The sequence below is a fragment of the Nannospalax galili genome, unplaced genomic scaffold, assembly GCF_000622305.1.
Source record: "Nannospalax galili isolate Female #2095 unplaced genomic scaffold, S.galili_v1.0 scaffold18, whole genome shotgun sequence".
In the NCBI taxonomy this organism is placed as follows: domain Eukaryota; kingdom Metazoa; phylum Chordata; class Mammalia; order Rodentia; family Spalacidae; genus Nannospalax; species Nannospalax galili.
The window spans coordinates 12,321,538-12,342,016 of NW_008346548.1; the positions used below are offsets into that span (position 1 = coordinate 12,321,538).

Here is a 20,479-nt window from a genome sequence, read left to right on the forward strand (position 1 = left end):
ATGCCAGACAAGTGATACCTTCTTTTGAGTTGTTGGCCAGGGTGGCCAAAGGGATTCCCAGATAGTAACCCAGTGCAGAACTGGGAAAATGAACAGCAGACCCCAATCTTATCTAAAGGAATATAGACAACTGATTACCGCTAGATGAAGAATGGCTGACCCTCCTAAAACAAAGACGTCTAGATAGGCTGACTAGAGTCACCAGAAGGGTAAGTAGTGGGGAAGGGCTGGGGGTGCCGACAACACAGCAGACAGTAGCAGGGATATCAGAGTATAAGGGCTCTAGTGGGGGGAGGGAAGGTGCTACCTGTGAAGTGGGTGTATAAATAAATAGAAAAGAAAAAAATAATTCTTCAAAGCATAAAAATAATAATAATTAGTAGATGTGAAAAACATTACCATTGAAATCTATACTGCTTAACTCCAGAGGCATCTTCTCTTCTGCACTGGCATGGCAGCCAGCTGGTAACTCACTCTGGCCAAAGATCTTTGGCTAATCAAGTCAATGCTATTCCACCAATGTGCAGGTCTTGCCTACTGCTGACTTCTCAGTCAAGATCTAGCATGCTGTCGCCTGTACTATGGGGTTTTCTGTATGAAATAATATATTTTAAAATGAAATGGAGATCTTTTTTAAAGGTTAAAACCTCATTCAATTTTATGTCTTATAGGGTTTATACTGAGTTCAATATTGTATAATTGTATTAATTCAACTGTGAACCAAAAATATACAGCCAATTTTGAAAGAGATGCATCTTTAAAAAAATGGGGTTATTTAAATGGGAGGGGGAGGGAGGGTTATATAAGGAACCTTGGGAATAAAGGGAAAGACAGAGCTCAAGAGAGGTGGGACCATAGGAGAAGGTATTATTAAGGGAGAAATGGGAAAAATGGGGGCACTTTAAACGGGGAAACTATGGTGGAAGGGTTAGACAGTGAGAGAGATAAATAATGCCTAACTAGTTTTAAAAAACCAGAAGGAACCATATTAGTCCAGCAACTTGCTGACAAATTATACATACAACTATTTCAAGGAACAAAATATATGTCTAGTCAAGATTTATCTGAAAATGTTTGTTTTTTGCCTAAGCTTTATCTACATAGCACATGGTAATTAAAGTACCAGACTGGTGGAACTAACCTTCCATGTTTAACAGCCTTACTTTGAGGTCTGTACTAATCTGGTCAGAGGGATTTAAAGGACAGTTTTTGCTCCTTGCCCTCCAAGGTCGACTAAGTTCCAGGGACTATGGAGCATCTCTCAAAATGTCCTATAACTCTAGTGAGTCACCTGTCCTTTTGATCAGAGAGGCCATGGAGACCCCACCAGATGGACTTGAACCAGTGTCCAGTCTACAAAGAGGAGGGTCAACACAGAGGAAACATTTTCTCCATGCTTCCAAGTGAAGCCAGCCATGGTCGAGTAGGACCTTTGACTTATCTTTACATAGATGGAACTGGTAAAAGAAAGGAGCCAGGAGCTCCTCCCAAGCCCATGTGACCTTTGAGGAACAGATCCTCAAATAACCTTAAGAGAAAAAATAAATTGGTTTATTTGGGCCAGCTGTATGGTCTTAAACACCCACAAGGCAAGTATACCCAAAGAAAAGCGATGAGTATATTTCTTTAAGAGTCCATGTGTATAGCTAAAGGCTACATAACGAGAAACAATGCCAGACAGGAGATACCTTCCTTTGAGTTGTTGGCCAGGGTGGCTGAAGAGACTCCCAGACAGTAACCCAGCATAGAACTGGGAAAATGAACAGCAGACCCCAATCTTATCTAAAGGAATGTTGGCAACTGATTGCTGTTAGATGAGGAAGAGCTGATCTTCCTAAAACAAGGGACTCTAGATAGGCTGACTAGACTCAGTGGATGGACTTGCACTGGGGAATGGCTGGGGGCATTGACAACACAGTGGATAGTAACAGGGATGACAGAATATATGGGGTCCAGTCGGGGAGAGGAGGCTATGGGAAGGTGCCATGTGGGATACAGGTATAATGATGAGTAAGATTGTTTGGAATGTTCTGTATGAAATACACAAAAAAATCAATAAATTTAAAAAATGAGTTCTATTTGGGGAAGAAGCATAAAAATTTCCTTCATGTTAATTAGTAGATATGAAAAACATAAAAAAACTAGATGTGGTAGTATGTGAAAGCCAATCACAGTATAAATGGTTCATTCACTGTGAACAATACAATGTTTTATATTTAACAAACACACTGCACTTATACATGCAAAATATTATTTTTATTACATTTATTTATTTAGTGTGTTGGGGGATGTATGCCATCACACATGGGTAGAGGTCAGAGGACAACTTGTGGGAGTCAGTTCTTCTACCATGTGGGACCTGGGGATTGAACTTGATCATCAGGCTTGGCAGCAAGCAATAATTACCTGCCAAGCCATCTTGCTGGTCCTAATGTATTTAATATATATGGGCTTGTTTCAGTCTCATGACCATGTTAAGAGGTGGATTCTATTATTATATTTGAGGATGTCGAGGCACAAAACAATAAAAAATAACGTGCCCAGGGTTCCAGAGGTGGTAAGGGCGGATGTGCACACAGTCTGATAGTTAGGTTGAAAGTAGATGGACTGTTCCCCCTCATTTCGATTCACTGTGTCATGCAGGGGCTTCCTCAGAGCATATGAGATCACTGTTCCTGGACTATCCCCCCAGGTAAGAGGAAATTTAACCTTTTTCACAGTGGTTGGGCTAGAGCACAGCCACTCTTGTCTCTAGAGTTCTAGCCTCCGACTTGGTGCCACAAACCAGAGGCACTGGCATGCAACACATTCAGAATGGAGGAATGAAAAGAAGCAGGCATAAGACAGTCCACTTCTCTGGCTTCCAGGGGAGGCAGAGCTGAGGAGCCAGCATCTTGCCTAAGGAGAGGGTGGGAGCGTGGCTCCCGGGTGCACTGCCTGTCTGCACTGTAGCATTCCTGAGGGGTGGGCTGGCTCCCTGTGCCTGTCTGGTGAGCCCCAAGGTCTTGGAGACTGAGCCATCTGACATCATTGCTAAACCAAACAGACTGGAGAACCCCACCTAATACCAGCTACTACAGTTTGGATTTAAGGACCCACCTAAGTGGTTTCCAGTGACTGTGTTAATAATAGTGCCAGGGACTGTGTTATGCTGTGTGCTATACACAGACACATGCAGACACACACACACATAATACACATATACACACATGCATACACATACACACAGACACATACATACATATACACACATGATGAAAATAAACAGAGTGGGGCCTCATTCTTCCTCCTCACCTACTGTATTTGTTGTTTACAACATTTTTACTTTGTCAGGTTTAACAAATTATTTGTTATTTTTATTTTATTTTATATGTATGAGTATATTGCCTGCGTGTACGTAAGTGCACCTATGTTGTGCAATGCCCTCAAAGATCAAAGGACAGTGTCAGATTCTCCTGGAACAGGAGTTTTGGACAGTTGTTAGCCCATAGTGGGTGCTGGGGACCAAACACAGTCCTCTGTAAGAACAATCAGTGCTTTTAACAGCTGAGCCATCCCTCCAACCACCCTCCCCACCAAGAGTTTTTAATATATTCTGTTTTCAAAAGTTTTTGTTTGGTATGTTTTGTTATGATTGGACCCAATGTTTCTTAGTTGATAACCACATAGTAAGCTATACACTCAATCCCCATTTCCATTTTAAAAAATTGTTTTAAGGGGCTTGGAGAGATGGCTCAGCAGTTAAGAGCACTGACTGCTCTTGCAGAGGACCCTGGTTCAATTCCCAGCACCCACACGGTGGCTATGAACTGTCTTTAACTCCAGTTCCAGGGGAATCTGAAGCCCTCTTCTGACCTCCATGGCATTGCATGACATGGGTGCACTCACATACATGCAGGCAATACACTCATACACATAAAATAAAAAATACTTAAAAAAATTGTTTTAATTAAAACCCCCTGTAGCCCCAGCTGGCCTGAAACTCACTGTGTAGACCAGGCTGGTCTGGATCTCATAGAGATCTGCCTGCCTCTGCCCCCTGAGTGCTGGGATTAAAGGCGTACACCATCACAGTCAGGAGCACTTCCTCATAGAGCAGTGTTCCTGGGTCACCACACTCCCTGAAATCTCATTTTCAAATTTAAAGCATAGACCTTGCTTTATTGCCTTATGGCTTTGAATACTGTGAAGTCCGAGGCCAGTCTGGTTCTGCTGTCAAAAGGGACTTCCTTTTAATGCCAGATCACCTACAGACCTAGGGTGATTTTTTTTTATTGTTTTTTGTTTGTTTGTTTGTTTGTTTGGGTTTTTTTTGTTGTTGTTGTTTTGAGGCAGGGTGTCCCAGTAGCCTCAACTGCTCACTATGTAGATGTAGACCAAGCTCATAGAGGTCCACTTGCCTCTGCCTCCCAGGTGCTGGGATTAAAGGTGTGCACCACCATGTCCGGCACAGCTGCCTTCGTCTATCTTGCCTCCATGGTGTTTCTGTTCCCCTGGGAAGAATGCTGCCAGAGACATTAGGAAACTAGGAAAAATAACTCAGCTTCTCTGGTCCTTAATTTTCTCTTTTTTGTAAATGGGCATGGCTAGACCACATTAGTAGTTCACAGATTTAAACATTAAACAAGGATAGCAAGGTGGCTCAGTGGGAAAGGGCACCTGTCACCAAGCCTGACAACTTGAGTTTGATCCCTGGGACCCACATGGTAGAAGGAGAGAAATGACTCCCAAAAGAAGTTGTTCTCTGACCTCCACAGTTGTGCCATGGCACAGACACACAAACACACGTACACATACACACTGAAATAATTAGATAGATGCATAAAACATAGTTAAAAAGACAAACTAGTGGTATGTCCAAAAAAATTTGGTTGTGGGAGGGACTCTCTGAGGAGTTGCTGGTCAAGCATGGCAGTGGAAAACTACCAAATTCTATCACCATCGTCTCATAACATGCAGGACACCTTTATAATCCAAAGAGTGGAAAGGACATTATCTCCTCACAATGAGATGGCTGGAACCCAGCAAACTTTGTTTTTTCGAAAGACTCCTCATGTTTGTTCTCTGCCATGTGGTAACTTCTGATTCAGCTCCCCTGCTCAGGCAGGGGTTGCGAACGTTGGGCCAGATGACATCTCTAAAAGTATCACATATCTGATACTATGGGTAAAGGTGAAATCTGCTCAGTTTCCCAGATTACAATGACCAAACCTTTGGTCTTTAGAAGGGACTAGCTGGAAAAAGATATGAATCAACCAATCACAATGTGAGGAACAAGACAGTCCACCTGGGAGTAAGCTTGTGGAGAGATAGGAAGGACAGACTTTGTTTATTGACCATCCTCATTATCTCCAGGCTAAATATAGACTGAGTTCAACTTCGGTTATAAAATTGTAGTGTATTGTCCAGGAAAACTCTTGTCTTTTTAAAAAAATATTTTATTATTTTTATTTTATGTGTATGAGTGTATTGCCTGACTGTGTCTAGGTGCACCCATGTCATGCAATGCCCCCGGAGGCCAGAAGGCATCAGATCTCCTGGAACTGATATTATGGACAAGGTTAGCCTCCATGTAGGTGCTGGGAATAGAACTCAGGTCCTCGGTAAGAGCAGTCAGTACTTTTACCCATTGAGCCATCTCTCCAGCCCTGACAACTCTTGTCTTATTGAGATGATGATCACAGTATCACTTTGATAACGAATGACAGTGGGGTTTGCACAGTTGTGGCATAAGCAGAAGGACCTTTCTATCATAAGACACCCGTTTTAAGCATACTACCACAAGGCCTAATACACATTTATTTAACACTTGCTTCATCCCAGACCCAGAGTTTTACTGGATGCATTCTACCATTTAGATACATTTAAAGAGACATCTTAATTTAATCCCTCAATTTACCTCTGAGCTAGGTATTAGCATCTATTTTATGATATATGGGGAAAAGCAAATAGTTGGATTACTTAAGGAATTTTTTAAGGTCCCATAATAGTCATATAGGTTTCAAATTGAGGTCACTTTAGTTCAAAAGCCCATCCATACCACAAGGCTCCACACATCAGGTGGCAGATATTGACCATGCAGTGCATGGTTTCTGATTTGCTTGTGTGTGTGTGTGTGTGTGTGTGTGTGTGTGTGTGTGTGTGTAACTGGGGATGTGTGTGACTGGGGACTGAACCCAGGGCCTTGCATGTATTAGGTAAGTACACTACCACTAAGTTATATTCTCAGCTCTTTTTTTATTTTTTTAAAATTTGAAACAGGTCTCACTAAATTGCCTGGATTGGCCTTGAACCCACTGTGTATCCCAGGCAGGCCTTGAACTTGCAGTCCTCCTGCCTCAGCCTCCTGATAGTGAGGGTTACAGGCCTTGTCACCACTTCTATATTGAAGTCTTAGAGGAAACTTAGGACAACTTAGTTGAAGGAGTTTAACAAGAAGTTTATTATTATTATTATTATTATTATTATTATTATTGTGTGAGTGTGTGTACACACACATATGCTCTTCTGCAACAGTACAAGCTTGGAGGTTGGAGGACAACTTTGTGGGGTTAGTTTTCTTCCATCTTTTTATATGTAAGTTTTGTTTTTGTTTTTTGGACAAGGGCTCCCTGTAGCCCCAGATTGCCTGGAACTCACTATGTAGACCAGGCTGGCCTCAATCTCACAGAGCCCGCTGCCTCTGCCTCCTGAGTGCTGGGATTAAAGGTGTGTACCACCACACCTGGCTCTTCTACCTTTAAATAAAAAAAAAAAAACCCTTTTTAATTTTATGAGTATGAGTATTTTGCTTATACGTAAGTGCAGTAGTATGTGCAATGCCTGCAGAGGCCAGAAGAGGGTGTTGGATCCCCTGGACTGAAGCTATGATGGTTGCTAACCACGATGTGGCTGTTATGAACCAAACCTGGGTCCTCTGCAAGAGCAGTCATTGCTCCTAACTGCTGAACCACCTCTCCAGCCGCTCTCCTTCCACCTTTCTGTTTTGTTTTGTTTTTTGAGACAAGGTCTCCCTGTAGCCCCTTCTGTCCTGGAACTATGTAGACCAGTATGGCCTTGAACTCACAGAGATCAGCCTGCCTCTGCCTCCTGAGTGCTGAGACTAAAGGTGTGCGCCCCCACACCTGGCTCTCCTTCCACCTTTATGTGGGTTCTGGGGATTGAACCCAGGTTTCGAGTCTTGAGCAGCAAGTGCCTTTATCTACTGGCCCAGCTGAAGAATTTAATGATAATTATACATTATATTTCATGGCACAAAATTAGGAGTCAAGCCACTCACATGAAGTGCAGTAACTAGCGTGAATTTAGGGAGCTGTTCTCATCAGGGTAAGCTAATGCTGAGGTAACAAACGGCTCATTGTGTCTGTGCTTTCACACAACAGAATTTATTACTGACATTCACTCCTGGCTGGCAAGGGTATATGCTCATTTTAGGCTCCAGGCTAACCCTGCCCATGTTTTTCTATGATTGCTGAGGGCAGAGAAGCAAACATCACATACTAGTTCTTAAGATGTTTTTCCAGAAGTGACACACCGCACTTCCATTCACATTTCTTTGGCCAAAGTAGCTACACTTTGAGGGGCTAGGGAAGTGCATATGACCCTGTGGCTGGGAGGAAGTGAGCTGAAAGGTTTGGAGTCCAGTAGAAACTCCTTCCTGACCTCTACCACATCACTCATCTCCTCTCTGCCCTTATAGCCTTATCTTTTCCAGAATGTAATATAAATGAATCAGTGTGCAGCCTTTTATATCTAGCTTTGTTTCCCTTCAGTTAGTATAATGCTTTTGAGACTCAGCCGTGTGTCTGCACCTTTGCTTGCTACAGAACTTTGTTTCTCTTAATTGCTTAGTGATACTCAATTGCATAGTTGTTCCACAATTCCACAGGTGATGGACCACTACAGGAATGGCCAACCTTTTGACACTGGAATATGATGTCATCTACAAATGTGCTGGGCCACATTTGTATCCTGGGATGCATGTGGCCCTTGGACTGCAGGTTGGACATGCCTGGTAGCCTCTCTCTCTGTATCTGTCTCTCTCTTAAAGTCTTATTAGACAGATCATACTATGTAGCTCAGGCTGGCCTTGAGCTTGTTATGATCCTTCTGCCTCAGCATCCTGTGTGCTGGGATTATATATATGAGCCACTATACCCAGATCATGACCTTTAATTTTTATGTATTTAGTCATATGATTTGCCAACCCACTAACCCATTCTTTGCTTTAGTAAATGCTGATTAGGTGTGGGACAGGCACCAAGCATGGAATGTTTGACTAGACAGTACTAGTTTCAGTCCGCACAGTTAGGATTCTGAGCTCATTAATCCCTTCATGTTGAGGGGAGCTGAAGCCTTCAGTCTAAGAGTCTAAAAACACTTTGAGATCTTTCTTTCTTGTCAAACCAAACCCTGGGGCAGAGGCTCAGCCAGGTCAGAGGCATAAGTGGACAAGCATGCAGTCTGGTCAATGTAGGAGCAGAAGCCTCTCATTTTAACTTCCCAAAGTTATCAGGAACCAACTTTATTTACAGAAGCTAAGATATGGAAATTACCTAAGTGCTCACTGACACATGGAAAAAGAAATTACTATTGATGTGTTCAATGGATGTTATTCAACATTAAAAAGGAGTGGGATGTGACCCTGCTATTTGAGATAGAATAGAACCAGGAGAACAATATATTAAGTTGACAGAAAGACCAATATTGCATGATCTCACTTCCAACCATGCACTACTGTGTACTGTATTCATTGTTATCATGGCATACCCAAGGCTGTATGCGCAACACTGAAAAGAAGCTGCCAGCATGGTGGCCTCAGTCTATAACCTCAGAACGCAGGAAACTGAGGCAGGAGGGTTCCGAGTTCAAGGCCAGCCCTGGGCTACATGGAAAGCTCCTATCTCAAAAAGTGAAAAAGAGGAAGAGGGAAAGAGAGGGTGAGAGGAAAAGGGGAAAGAAAGAGGGGAAAGGAGAGAGAGAGGGGGAGAGAGAGAGGAGGGAGAGAGAGAGAGAGAGAGAGAGAGAGAGAGAGAGAGAGAGAGAGACTGAGATCACATCATGGCAGACGAGTCCACGTGAGAAAGGGATCACAAGCCAAAAGTAAAAGGCAAAGATAAAGATACTAGGGTCCCACAATCCCTCTGTAGGCACAACTCCAACTGACCTAAGGCTCATCACTAGGCTCCACTTACTGAAGGCCCTGCCATCTCCCAACACTGCCATGAGAAGCAAGCCTACAATATGAATCTTTGGAGGATGAGTAGATCCAACTTCAGTCACGTAGAGTCTGAAAGAAGTCACATACATAGAGACAGAGAAGAGAAGGGGAACGGGCAACAGAGAGAAGGTTAAGGGGTAACTACAGATCTAAAGTATTATGGGCACTATAGTTAATATTGTATTAAATGTTAAGTGTCTGTTAAGAGATTTTATATGTTACTACACACACACAGGAACAATGTGAGATGATAAATTAATCTGCTTGTCTATGTAGTAACCATTTCCTATGTATAGCAAACATCATATTGCATATCTTAAATACATACAATTAAAAAATAATTATAAGTGGAGTAGAGATCTACAACTGGTATGGTTTTAGTGTCTGGCTGAGCAGGAACAGGAAAGGGGTCATCAGTGGGTCCCTGTTAAAGTGTCTGGCAGAGCAGGAACAGGAAAGGAGTCATCAGTGGGTCCCTGTTAAGATCTCAGTTGGGGACTCTTGCCTAGAGGCTGAGCAGAGGGAGGGGTTGGATGGGAAAATCTGTTGGTCATCTGGGTACAGGAACACTTGATGAGTCACAGCCCTGATCTAACCTGACAAGATGTCCTCATACCCTAAGTTGAGGTTATGGGCCTCTCCTAGTGCCAAAGTTTTTTTTTTCTTTCATAAAGTGTATGAGAGGCCCCTATAGCCCCTGCTGGAATTCACAATGTAGACCAGGCTGGCCTTGAACTCACAGAGATCAGCCTGCCTCTGCCTTCTGAGTGTGGGATTAAAGGCATAAGCCACATGCCCAGCCTTTGGCTACCTTACGTGAAAGTTCTGCATTCTAGTTGTTAAATTCCATAGATTCTCTCCAAATGAGTACTTACTGTTCCTTCTTCAAGTCACGAGGAATTGGCATTGGGTTATAGTGGAAGCATTCGGGAACACACTTCCAGTGTCTAACTTGGATACTGCGTTCTCCAATTTGGAGAGCAGGTATTATATCTGAGTTAGGCCTTCTCTCACTTAGGTATGTCCATCCATCTATCCATCCATCCCCCCACCCATTCATCTACCTATCCATCCATCCATCCCACCCATCCCATCCATTCACTCATCCATCCACTCACCCATCCATCCATCCACTCATCCATCCATCCATCCACCCATACATACATCCACTCACCCATCCACTCACCCACCCATCCATTCACTCATCCACCTACCCACCCATCCATTCACCTACCTACCCACCCACCCATCCACCCATCCACCCATCCATCATTTCCAGGCACTGTGACTAGAGAAGTGAGTCACTGCTCCTATTTGCCATGCAGGAGTCCACTATACACTTCAGCTATTTAAATGGTATGCTCGTAAAAAATTATTTCTCACACATTCATTTGCTTGCTATTAAAAGAAAAAACAATGGAAACGATATTAACTTTATTGCATCATTTTTTGCTGACTAGAACGCCAGACTAATAGTGGATATAGTATAAAAATAACCGAATTCTTACAAATAGTATTTTGCTGCTACAGTACTGAATAATTAGTGGAGGTGGCAATTATAATACAACTTTAAATAACATTCTCATAATGGGTTTAACACAGTCAACCTGGGTCTAGGGTTTAAGGGTATACAAAGCAAAATCCAGGACAGTGTGAGCATGCAGCTGCATGCTCCATTTAACCGTAAGTCCAGTAACACACACATTACCAAAACTCAGAGCAACTCATAATTAAGCAGTCATTTTTCTCTGTAGAAGGCTGAATGCTAAGTGGGTAGTTCAGTTCCCTTGACAAACTGGTCCCATTCACCCCATCTTATTCCAGCCTCCCTACCAGAGAACTCAGGACAAGTGCATCAAACACATCCTTAAAAACTATAGCAGAATCAATCAGGCCACTCTTTTGAAATGTCTTCTTTGAAAATGCCCATAGGACAGATGCCCAGGACCTGCCTCTTTATTTTAGGACTTCAAGGGTACCCTTTGAGTCCAAGTTGACTGGCATTTACTGCTTGACTGTTTCTACTGTTGTCAACAGTTTTCTTCCTCGGGATTTAAAAAAGGAAAAAAAAAATCCAAAAAACAAAAAACCTATACCTAAAGACAAACTACAAAACCACATGTGTCTCCAAAAATGCAGATGAGAACCTTAGAACAGCACAAATAAATGAAAAGCTGGGGTGTGGTGCCGCTCTGCGGCAGCTTATTTGCCTGGCACATACGTGCAAGGCCCTGGGTTTCCTTCCCAGCCCCGCCTTCCCAAAAAAGACAGACAGAAAAAGAGAGATGAAATGTCCCTTTACCCAGACTAAAGCTTTTAGATACAAGAAAATATCTCTGATATTAAGGGCAGTTTTAATTAAAATACTGAAATACCAAACCTTGTGTTGTTCTTTCCAAAGAAGTATTCTGGTCTCAAAATCAACATATAATTTAGAAGTATGGGTCACACCCCTAGTTGTGCACTTAGCCAAGGGCAACTTGGCTGTACAGCTCTCCTGCTTTAGGCAAGGTCCCAGTTACAGGGACCTGGACACCACTACTGGGCGAGGACGCTGAATGAAGCACCCAAAGTCACGTGATCTTAAGGTGCCCACTCTGGAGGTTCACAACTGAACAGGGAGCATCTTCAAAGACTTTATTCCTGGCGGCCACCCAGTCTCATATTCTGAAGATGCTGCCCTCTCTGATGAGCCAACCTTTACGAGTTTCTCAAGAACTCAATGGTCACATCTTAGTTTTTGACCCCCAATGAGATTGCACCCACTATGCAGTAGTTCTGGCTCTAAATGACTTAGTGACTTCTGAAAATAACCTCCCCACTAAGACTTATCAGCATTCCAGACATTCAACTCTGCTCCCAGCTCTGACAGGTTCACAAGCCATGGCCTCACTCTGGGAAGAAGAAGCCCTCAAATGGGTAAGTTCAGTCATGCTTGTCAAAACCCACCTAGACCACCCCCCTTTCACTTGTGACAGCCTAAGTCACGTACCAATATGCTTCCTGCCAACCACAAGTCTGCCACTACTTTCATTTTCGAGATAGGATCTCATGTATCCCAGGCTGGCCTTGAACCATGCAGCCAGGATGACTGTGAACTCCTGATCCTCCTGCCTCCACCTCCTGAGTGCTGGGGTTACAGGAGTGTGCCACTATGCTCAGTTTATGTGGTGCTGGGGATCAAACCCAGGGCTTTGTGTATGCTAGACAAGTGCTCTATCAACTGAGCTACATCCCCAGTCCCCTCTCTGGACTCTCATAGCCAACTATCTAGGGTGCTGTGAGGTTAAGTACCTTGCATGGAGCCTGGTTCACAGTAGGAACACAAGATGTTATTTATCCTCCTAAAGAAATTGGCCCCAGCCTCCTTGCCTGGCTCAAGGAGAAAGAAAAGGAAAGTAGAAAGAAAAGAGATCCTTTGGAGTTTCCAGATTCCAGGCTGGATGCTAGGCAGGCCTCCCTCTTTCAGCCATGTCTGGCATGCCCCAGGACACACAAGTTCTACCTGGCCTGGATCCTCCCCACACAGCCATCTCCTGGGCAGGTAGCTTTTCTGCTCTTTCCACTTACCCCAGTGCAGGTCCCAATGCAGGACATGACATTTCTGTACACATGAGTTGCACATTCTGGATGTGGGGACTGACTCTGAACACCTGTGTCCAGCAAAGACCCTGCTTGTCAGTTGTGGATTCATCCTGTCCTGTTCTCCTGCCCATGGGCTGCTGACATCGTCTCTCCAGGCTTCTCCTGGATGTATCCCCAAGCAGGACTACGCCTCACCTCTCCCTTCCTCACTGTGCTGGGCAGAGAGCATGGGGCGTCTCATGCCTTTTAATGCCTTCTTCAAGACTTCTACTTCACAAGCCTCCTAGAAACTCAGTGTGAACTCAACTTACTTGGTGCCCTTTTTTTTTTCATGGTAAAAAAGGAAGTCTTAAATACTTAGTCCATTCAATTTGGACAAAAGTCACGAATTGGCAAGCATTTTTGGAACTCACAGGACACATTTCTGGACTTTGGGATTTTTCCCAAGAATTCTGGGACAGAACATTTCATTTTGTGGGGCTTCTGGTCCTGATGCAGATAACTTGCCAGCTGTGATGTCAGCTAAAAACAGCAGAAGGGTTATGTCTGGGAACAGCAGCCATACTGGCTCTTCTCACATCAAGGCTGGGGATGTGCAGGGATATGGCAATAAGGGCTGGAACCAGGCCGCCTGACAAGGGATCCAAGCTGGTTGGCTCAGGTGAGCTGAGGACAGGAGTTCAATCTCTCCAGTTAGATGGCAGCCAAAAAGGCCATTAGTCCCATAGAGAGACAGATGTAATGCCTACAGCTTTTAGACAGCAATGCTCTGAAATTTTAAGTTATTATCCACTGACAGCAACAGAATTCTCCCTGTACTTATGAGATGAGCACAATTTAACTATGAAAGCTCATCGCACATGATCAATGGTCCTGCTGGTGACAGTGAGTGGTAGAGGCCATGGGACTCAGTTCACACTAAAAATAAGATGGAGACTGTGTATGACATCGGAGAACTTCAAAGAAACAAACATGCACAGGACAGAATTGTCTCCAACACCTGTACCATTTGCAGAAAGGTATACCACTGACTTCCTAGCTTCAGGGTGAGGACAATCCTTTGACCTCTGTGTTCCCTTTATTCCATCATTCCATATTTCCCAAGTCAATAAATGGAGTTCCCCAGGGAGCAGTTAAAGCAGAACACTGGACAGGTCTTCCTCACAGACACAAAACACAAGATGCGGAATTTCCGTCTCTCAAAGCAAGTTCTTAGATTCCTAGCCTGCCAGGCCTTAGTTCTCCAATGATAACCTGAACTGTATTGTGTTTCCAGGGGCCACTGCACAGGAACACAAAGACAGATCAATGATCAGTGAGAGAAATAGGCTATTTCTTCAATAAATAAATAACTCTGAGTGGTTGAAAGTTTCCACTGAGGTTTTGGATGATGTTATAGATCTAAAGATTAGCAGGTAAGCGTGCTTACCTGTGGCTCCCTGCTGGCCCCCTATCCTTCCTCAAGAATCTCCCTAACGTCCAAAGCACTGGCGATGCAGGAGATCTATTCAGCCAATTCCTCGGCCACACTCAGCTGCAGGGTCTACAGCAGGCTACTTTTCCTTCAGTGGTGAAATACCAGCTCAGACTCACTTACAATTGGCTTTCCTTTTCTATTCCATCCCAGCAGCTTCTGGACTCCACATTGGTGGTCAGAGTCCCAAGTGCTGTGCAATGCCCTCATGTATAAGAAATGCTCTACCACACACAGAACCTATCTGATTCTGCCTGCTGGAGCGCACTATGGGGCAGGGCAGCTGGATGGTTCTAACTAAAACTTTTTGAGAGTTATTTTGCCCTGGTTCAGATTTGCTTAGAAAAGTGAAACTAAATTGCAAAGGAGGATAAAAAAAATCTTAAACATATCACCTTGACTTACAAAACAAATAGAAGTTGTGTGCTCTGCCTCACAAATGTCCTCACTTAGGGTATAGGCCTGGGAGCTTGGGTAGACATCTAGAAGCCTTAAAATACTATACACCTGACTACAGCACTGTCAAACCATAGTGGTATGCTCACCACCATCTGCTGTTTGGCAGGAAGGTGAAAGGCAGGTAAACAAAAGTGCCAGCACCTGGCTGCTGATTAATCACCAAACTGAGGCCTGTGGAAGTGTCTTAGGAAAGGAAGGCTTTAGAGAATAGTCTGGAAATGAGTCCAAAAGAAACCTCCCTGCTCAATCTACTAAAGTGCAAATTCAGGGAACACTGGGTCCTCACAATGATGCCTAGTGGTCTGCTGTGACGAACACTCAGCCAGTGCCACAAGCCAGGCTTGACCGTCCTGGTACTGGCTATGTTCACATTCACAGTAACGACAGCGGTGCTGAATGAGCAGCCTGCAGTTCCACATCCATCTGTCCCCTCCCACTGTGGTCATGCCTCGCGAGCATAGCTCTGACAAGTCCTGGGAGCAGCTAGAGCACGGTGCTCCTTCCTGCTGCAGTCTGCTGAGTCCGAGGAAGTGGCTCAGAGAAACAGGCGCCTGTCTTTCCTGGACTCAGAAGTAGTCTCTCCTCCTGCTCTCATCGCTGATGAAAGATGGGTTATACTGTCCTGGGAAAATGCAAGAGTGCCGTGACCCCGGCAATCCAGTGTAGGCTGGGTAGAGTCCATTGCGTTCAAGTTCAGGATTCCTTACATTTGTGGGCTGAATGCCAAAGAGAAAAGAAAAGCCAATTATTTCTGGGTTTAAATTAAGTGCAAAAAAATTTCTATGTCTTAATAAATTTAAGATTGGGCTAGCTATAAATAGCAAAGCATGGTCTGACCTGGAAGCAGGATCCTCACAGGTTGATTTATTTAGATTTTGGAGGCCTAGGGTCTTGCTAGGTGCCCCTGGCTGGCCTTTAGATTACTACGTAGGTCAGGCTGGCTTGGAACACAATTGTTTTACCTCTTCCTCCCAAGTACTGGGATTACAGGACTATACTATCATATCTGCCTCCAGATTTGTCTCTTTATGGAACCTAGGATATATTTATCTTTATTTAATTACGTTTATTTATTTTATGTGTATGAGTGTATTGCCTGCATGTATCTAAGTGCATCAGTGTTGTGCAATGTCCCTGGAGGTCAGAAGAGGGTATCGGATCCCCTGGAACTGGAATTACAGATAGCTGATGCTGCCATGTGGGTGCTGGGAACCAAACCTGGGTCCTCTACAAGAGCAGGCAGTGCTCTTAACTGCTGAGCCATCTCTCTAGCCCCCAATTTACCTTTATTGTAAAAGGGAATTAAAAACGTTAATCAAGGCAGGTATCTGAAAACAGCAGTGGCAGCTGCTCTCTGGGTCTAGCAGGGGTTCCCTGCAGCCCTCATAGGAGCATCATAGGTAAATACTTTTATGGCAGAAATAAAATAGTGGATAGTGTGTATTATAAATGTGAAGCCTAGAACTGGGCGTGGTGGCACACACTTTTAGTCCCAGCACTCAGGAGGCGAAGGCACTTTAGGTGGATCTCTGTGAGTTCGAGGCCAGCCTGGTCTACATAGTGAGTTCCAGGCCAGCTGGGGCTACAGGGAGACCCTGTCTCAAAAATACCAAAAAAAAAAAAAAAAAAAAAAGTACTTGGTGACGCTTTATGATGTAACTTAGGTTTTGCTTTCACATAGGCTCAGCCTATTTCTGAAGTGAAGATGGGACTCATCTGAGTTCTTAACTAGATTTGAGGCAACTCTTCAGCTATGCCATGGGAATATGCAACGAGGCTCGGTCCTAGGGTGCTGTATGCCTGTTTATTGCTAATTATCACACCACACTGGGGCTGAGGTATCCTAAGCAAAAGATGTTGGGGTTCAAATACACCTGGGGAAGCTGCATAGTGTGGCTTCAGTTAGAAAAGGAAAAGCACTTTCCTGACAGAAAGGGGAAAAAGTGCAGTCCTGTGTGCATGCCAGAACACTGAACTAGGTTAAGTGGGCACCCACCTTCCTCTCTCTCTGTCTCTGTCTCTCTGGTCCTTTTGGGACAGTCTCCCTGTAGTCCCAGCTGGCCTGGAACTCGATGTGTAGACCAGGCTGGCCTTGAACTCACAAAGATCTGCCTGCCTCTGCCTCCCAAGTTCATCTCTCTCTTTTTTTAAAAAAAATTATTTATTATTTTATGTGCATAAGTGTATTGCCTGCATACATGTAAGTGCACCTGTGTTGTGCAATGCCCAAAGATGTCAGAAGAGGGGGTCAGTTCCCCTAGAACTGGAGTTAGGATGGTTGTCAGCTGCCATGTGGGTGCCGGGAACTGAACCGGGGTCCTCTGCCAGAGCAGTCAGTGGTCTTAACCTCTGAGCTATCACTCCAGCCCTTACCTTTCTCTTAATATTCTTCCTCAGGTTTCAAATTTTTCAAAGAGCACACTGAAACAGAAATGTCCTTAACATGAAGAAACCTGCTCCTCCCATCCAAAGTCTGATCCTTGTGGTTCATTCCCATAGCAACCTGAGGGATTATAGTTTCTATAACAAGACTATCTATGCCATTACATCCCACAGGGCAAGGTTTCATGTTTATTGCTGTACCTCAAACTGCTGAGAAGTCACCTGACATCTGTTTATTTTTCAGTTCAGATATCCCCATCTGTGTTTGCTTTATGGCTGACAGTGTAATTCGAAGTGATCTGGGCAGGGGAGAGGAGTAAGAGATCCAACTTGACCATATGTGGGACAGGAGGAAGGGCTCAAGGCATTCTCCCAGCTTTTGAAAGGATGTAGTTCACGGCTGGATAAAGCCAATTATTAAAGACTGAGTTCATGTCTAAGCCTCTGAAAAGTGTGGTGAGAATGGCACTGAGTTGTTATACTGAGCTGCCCTTGCTATGGCTTTGCCTAGTCCCCAGCTTGGGCTGATTAACTACACAAAGCAAGGTAAAAGATGGCAACCAAGATGGAAAACGAGAGGGCAAAGGGCTGGGTAGCACAAACGTCTTTCTTTGCAGTTTCCATTCCTATATCTTCAAAGCAAGTTTGGGGATTACTGCTACACCCCCTAAGAGTAACACAATACATGGAGCTAACTATCCTTCATACCTTAATACTCAAACTAATGAATATGCAAAGCAGCCCATCAGCTGAGTGGTAAATGATGTAAGTTAGAGGCTTATGACACTGTTCTCTTGGAGGCTTAACTAGCTCAGTGCTTTCACAAGACCAAGCAGAGCACTTTTACTCTTCCAAGGAGCCAGACTCAACTGGCCTGGGCACAGATACCTACTGAGTAATATACGTCCGTCATCTGCAGGAGGTTTTTGGTGCTTCCGTTCTCATGCATTTCAATGGCTTCTCGGCCCCATTCTTGTGAGCGAGGGTTCTTGGGGTATTCAGCATATGGGGACATTTGGAAGTCCCCGCTTTTGAAGATGAGTTTGCTTATGTCATTTTTGCTTTTCCTGTGAGTTTTAAAAAGGTTATTTTGCAACATGAATTAGAATGAGAACTACCACTATATTTCTGTGTGGTAGCCTACCAGAAATGTTATTGTTGTTTAGTATTTGACTAAAATCTACAAATAGGTGCAAAAAAAGATGCAAAAAGACTCCTAACTGAGACTGAGGTCACTGCACCCTGGAGTACCCAGGGAAACAAGAATCAAAGGTTCACAGAAGGCTGCAGGCCTGGAAAGAAGCTGGGTGACGCCCAAACATCACAAGACACAGGGGAAGGAAGCATCTACCTAGCACTGCATTGTACCAAATCAGGAGTGCAGATAATAGGGCAATTTTGGCTCATGGAAGACATGTGACTTGTCCCTAGGCTGGTCACTGCTACAGCACAGCCGGGCCTGGGATGAACTGCTCACCTCTCCAGTCGGTGCTTTATCCACTATATGAAACAGCTACACAAACCACAGAATACAGACCTTCCACATTCTCATTTTAGCAGGTCCAAAAATCCTCTTATAAGGTTCTCCTGACTAGAAATTGTCAGGATGTAAGTTCTATACCTATCAAATGGACCACAGATCAGAAATTTTAAGTGATAGTTTGCCTCAGGTAGGATAATCTGAAACCTGTTCCATCTCCCTCACTTCTCTTTGAGTAAATTTTCTGGGAAAGGCACAAAAAATGACTCAGGGTCATAAAACTTGAAGTTCAGTATGCGGCTTCAGTATTGGCAGGCTCAAAGCAGATCTGCTACCGTGGTGGGCAGACTATCCAGTCTCTATGACTTCCTTGTTCCTAACTACCTTCTCCTTTCAGTCACCAAGAGTCTAGGCAAACTGTGTGGTGTAGAACACTGCCAGACAAGGCTTATATCCCCTGAGCTGTCAGGTTTTGCTTCTCGAGGTAACAGTTCCTAGCCTCATAACTTACTTCATACTATTTATCTTTGAAGACAGTTTGGTAAGTGGAAAGTAGAGGTCATACTAGAGGCCTGTACTCCTTAGTGAGCACTTAGGGGTGAATTTTCTCTGTAGCCTTACTGGAGGAAAAGGATGTCTTAACAATGCCTTTGTCAGTGGTAGAAAAGATAACTTTCTATTTTGGGAAGCTCCCTCCATCTGTTATGTTCAGAGTTCTTGCCATTTGATATCATTTGAGTCAAAGATCGTAATTTTCCTTAATTTGAGCAGGTAATCACAGACAAGGGGGATTCCCCCTTTCCCTTCCTTTCCTACAGAAGCCCCATCCTAGGAAGCCCGGAGCCAAGCTGACTGTGCATCCTGCATTGCTGCTCCAACTTCCCCACCACTAACATAGTTCAGGGAGCCCCTTGCATCTTTCTTTCTTTGCCAGCTTCTCTCATATACATCATGCTGAGATACAATTCATATTAACTATACCATTTACATATTTAATGGTTTTAGCATATTCACAGCTGTGTGAACATCATCAACAATTTTTTTAAAGACGTTTCATTACCTCTAAAAGAAGTCTCATAATCCTTAACAATCACTCCACAATTCCCCAGTTTCTGCACCCAGCCCTATACTCCACCAACTCTTTCTGTCCCTACTAGACTCAACCTATTTTAATATCTCATATTAATATCACACCCTAGATGATCTTTTGCAACTGGGTTATTTCACTTAGAATCATTAAAATTTTTTTTGATTTATTTATTTTTTATTATATGTGTATGAGTATTTTGCCTACATGTATGTAAGTGGATTCATGTCATGCAATGCCCACAGTGTCCAGAAGAGGGGGTCAGATCCCCTGGAACTGGAGTTATAAACAGCTGTCAGCTGCTATGTGGGTGGTGGAAACTGAACCTGGGTCCTCTGCAAGAGCAGCCAGTGCTCCTAACCCCTAGCCACCTCTCCAGCCCCAGAATAATATTTTTAAGGTTGATCCACGTGTCAGTCAGTGCTTCTTTCTTTTTTGTGACTGCATGATGCTCCATGGTATGGCGACATGTATTCAGCTGATAGGCCTTTGGACTGTTTCACCTCTTGACTATCATGAATAATACTGCTGTGAATAATGGGTACGAGTTTTGTTGTTTTGTTTTGTTTGAGGCAAGGTCTCATTGTACAGCTCTGGCTAGCCTGGAACTTGAAATGTAGACCAGGCTGGCCTTGATCTCACAGAGATCCACCTGCCTGTGCCTCTGCTGGGACTAAAGGCGTGTCTACCAGTCCAGTAACGCAAGTATTCTTTAGATAAAAAAAAAAGTCCTTTTATAGCATAGGGAAAGAAACAGGATTAAAATCTGAACTCTCAGGGCTGCAGAGATGG

The 20,479-nt window shown here is 43.8% G+C and overlaps 2 protein-coding genes across 4 annotated transcripts in view; both read right to left on the bottom strand.

Annotated features, from left to right (window-relative positions):
* The window catches only part of Muc13 (mucin 13, cell surface associated), a 74,856-nt gene extending 59,672 nt beyond the window's left edge, over nucleotides 1-15,184 (bottom strand). Inside the window, exon 1 of the mRNA XM_029568212.1 lies at nucleotides 15,025-15,184. Coding sequence (XP_029424072.1) covers nucleotides 15,025-15,184 — 160 coding nt within the window. The remainder of the gene's footprint in view (nucleotides 1-15,024) is intronic.
* Nucleotides 10,638-20,479, bottom strand: part of Heg1 (heart development protein with EGF like domains 1) — an 88,293-nt gene continuing 78,451 nt past the window's right edge. For 2 of the 3 annotated variants that reach the window (XM_017800539.2, XM_029568185.1), the window contains 2 exons: nucleotides 18,013-18,187; nucleotides 10,638-15,454 (listed from right to left, as the gene is read on the bottom strand). In XM_017800539.2, the coding sequence (XP_017656028.2) occupies nucleotides 15,305-15,454; nucleotides 18,013-18,187 (325 nt within the window). In that variant the 3' untranslated portion in view covers nucleotides 10,638-15,304. Of the gene's footprint in view, nucleotides 15,455-18,012; nucleotides 18,188-20,479 lie in introns of those variants that run through there. The other variant, XM_029568186.1, reaches the window with a different exon arrangement.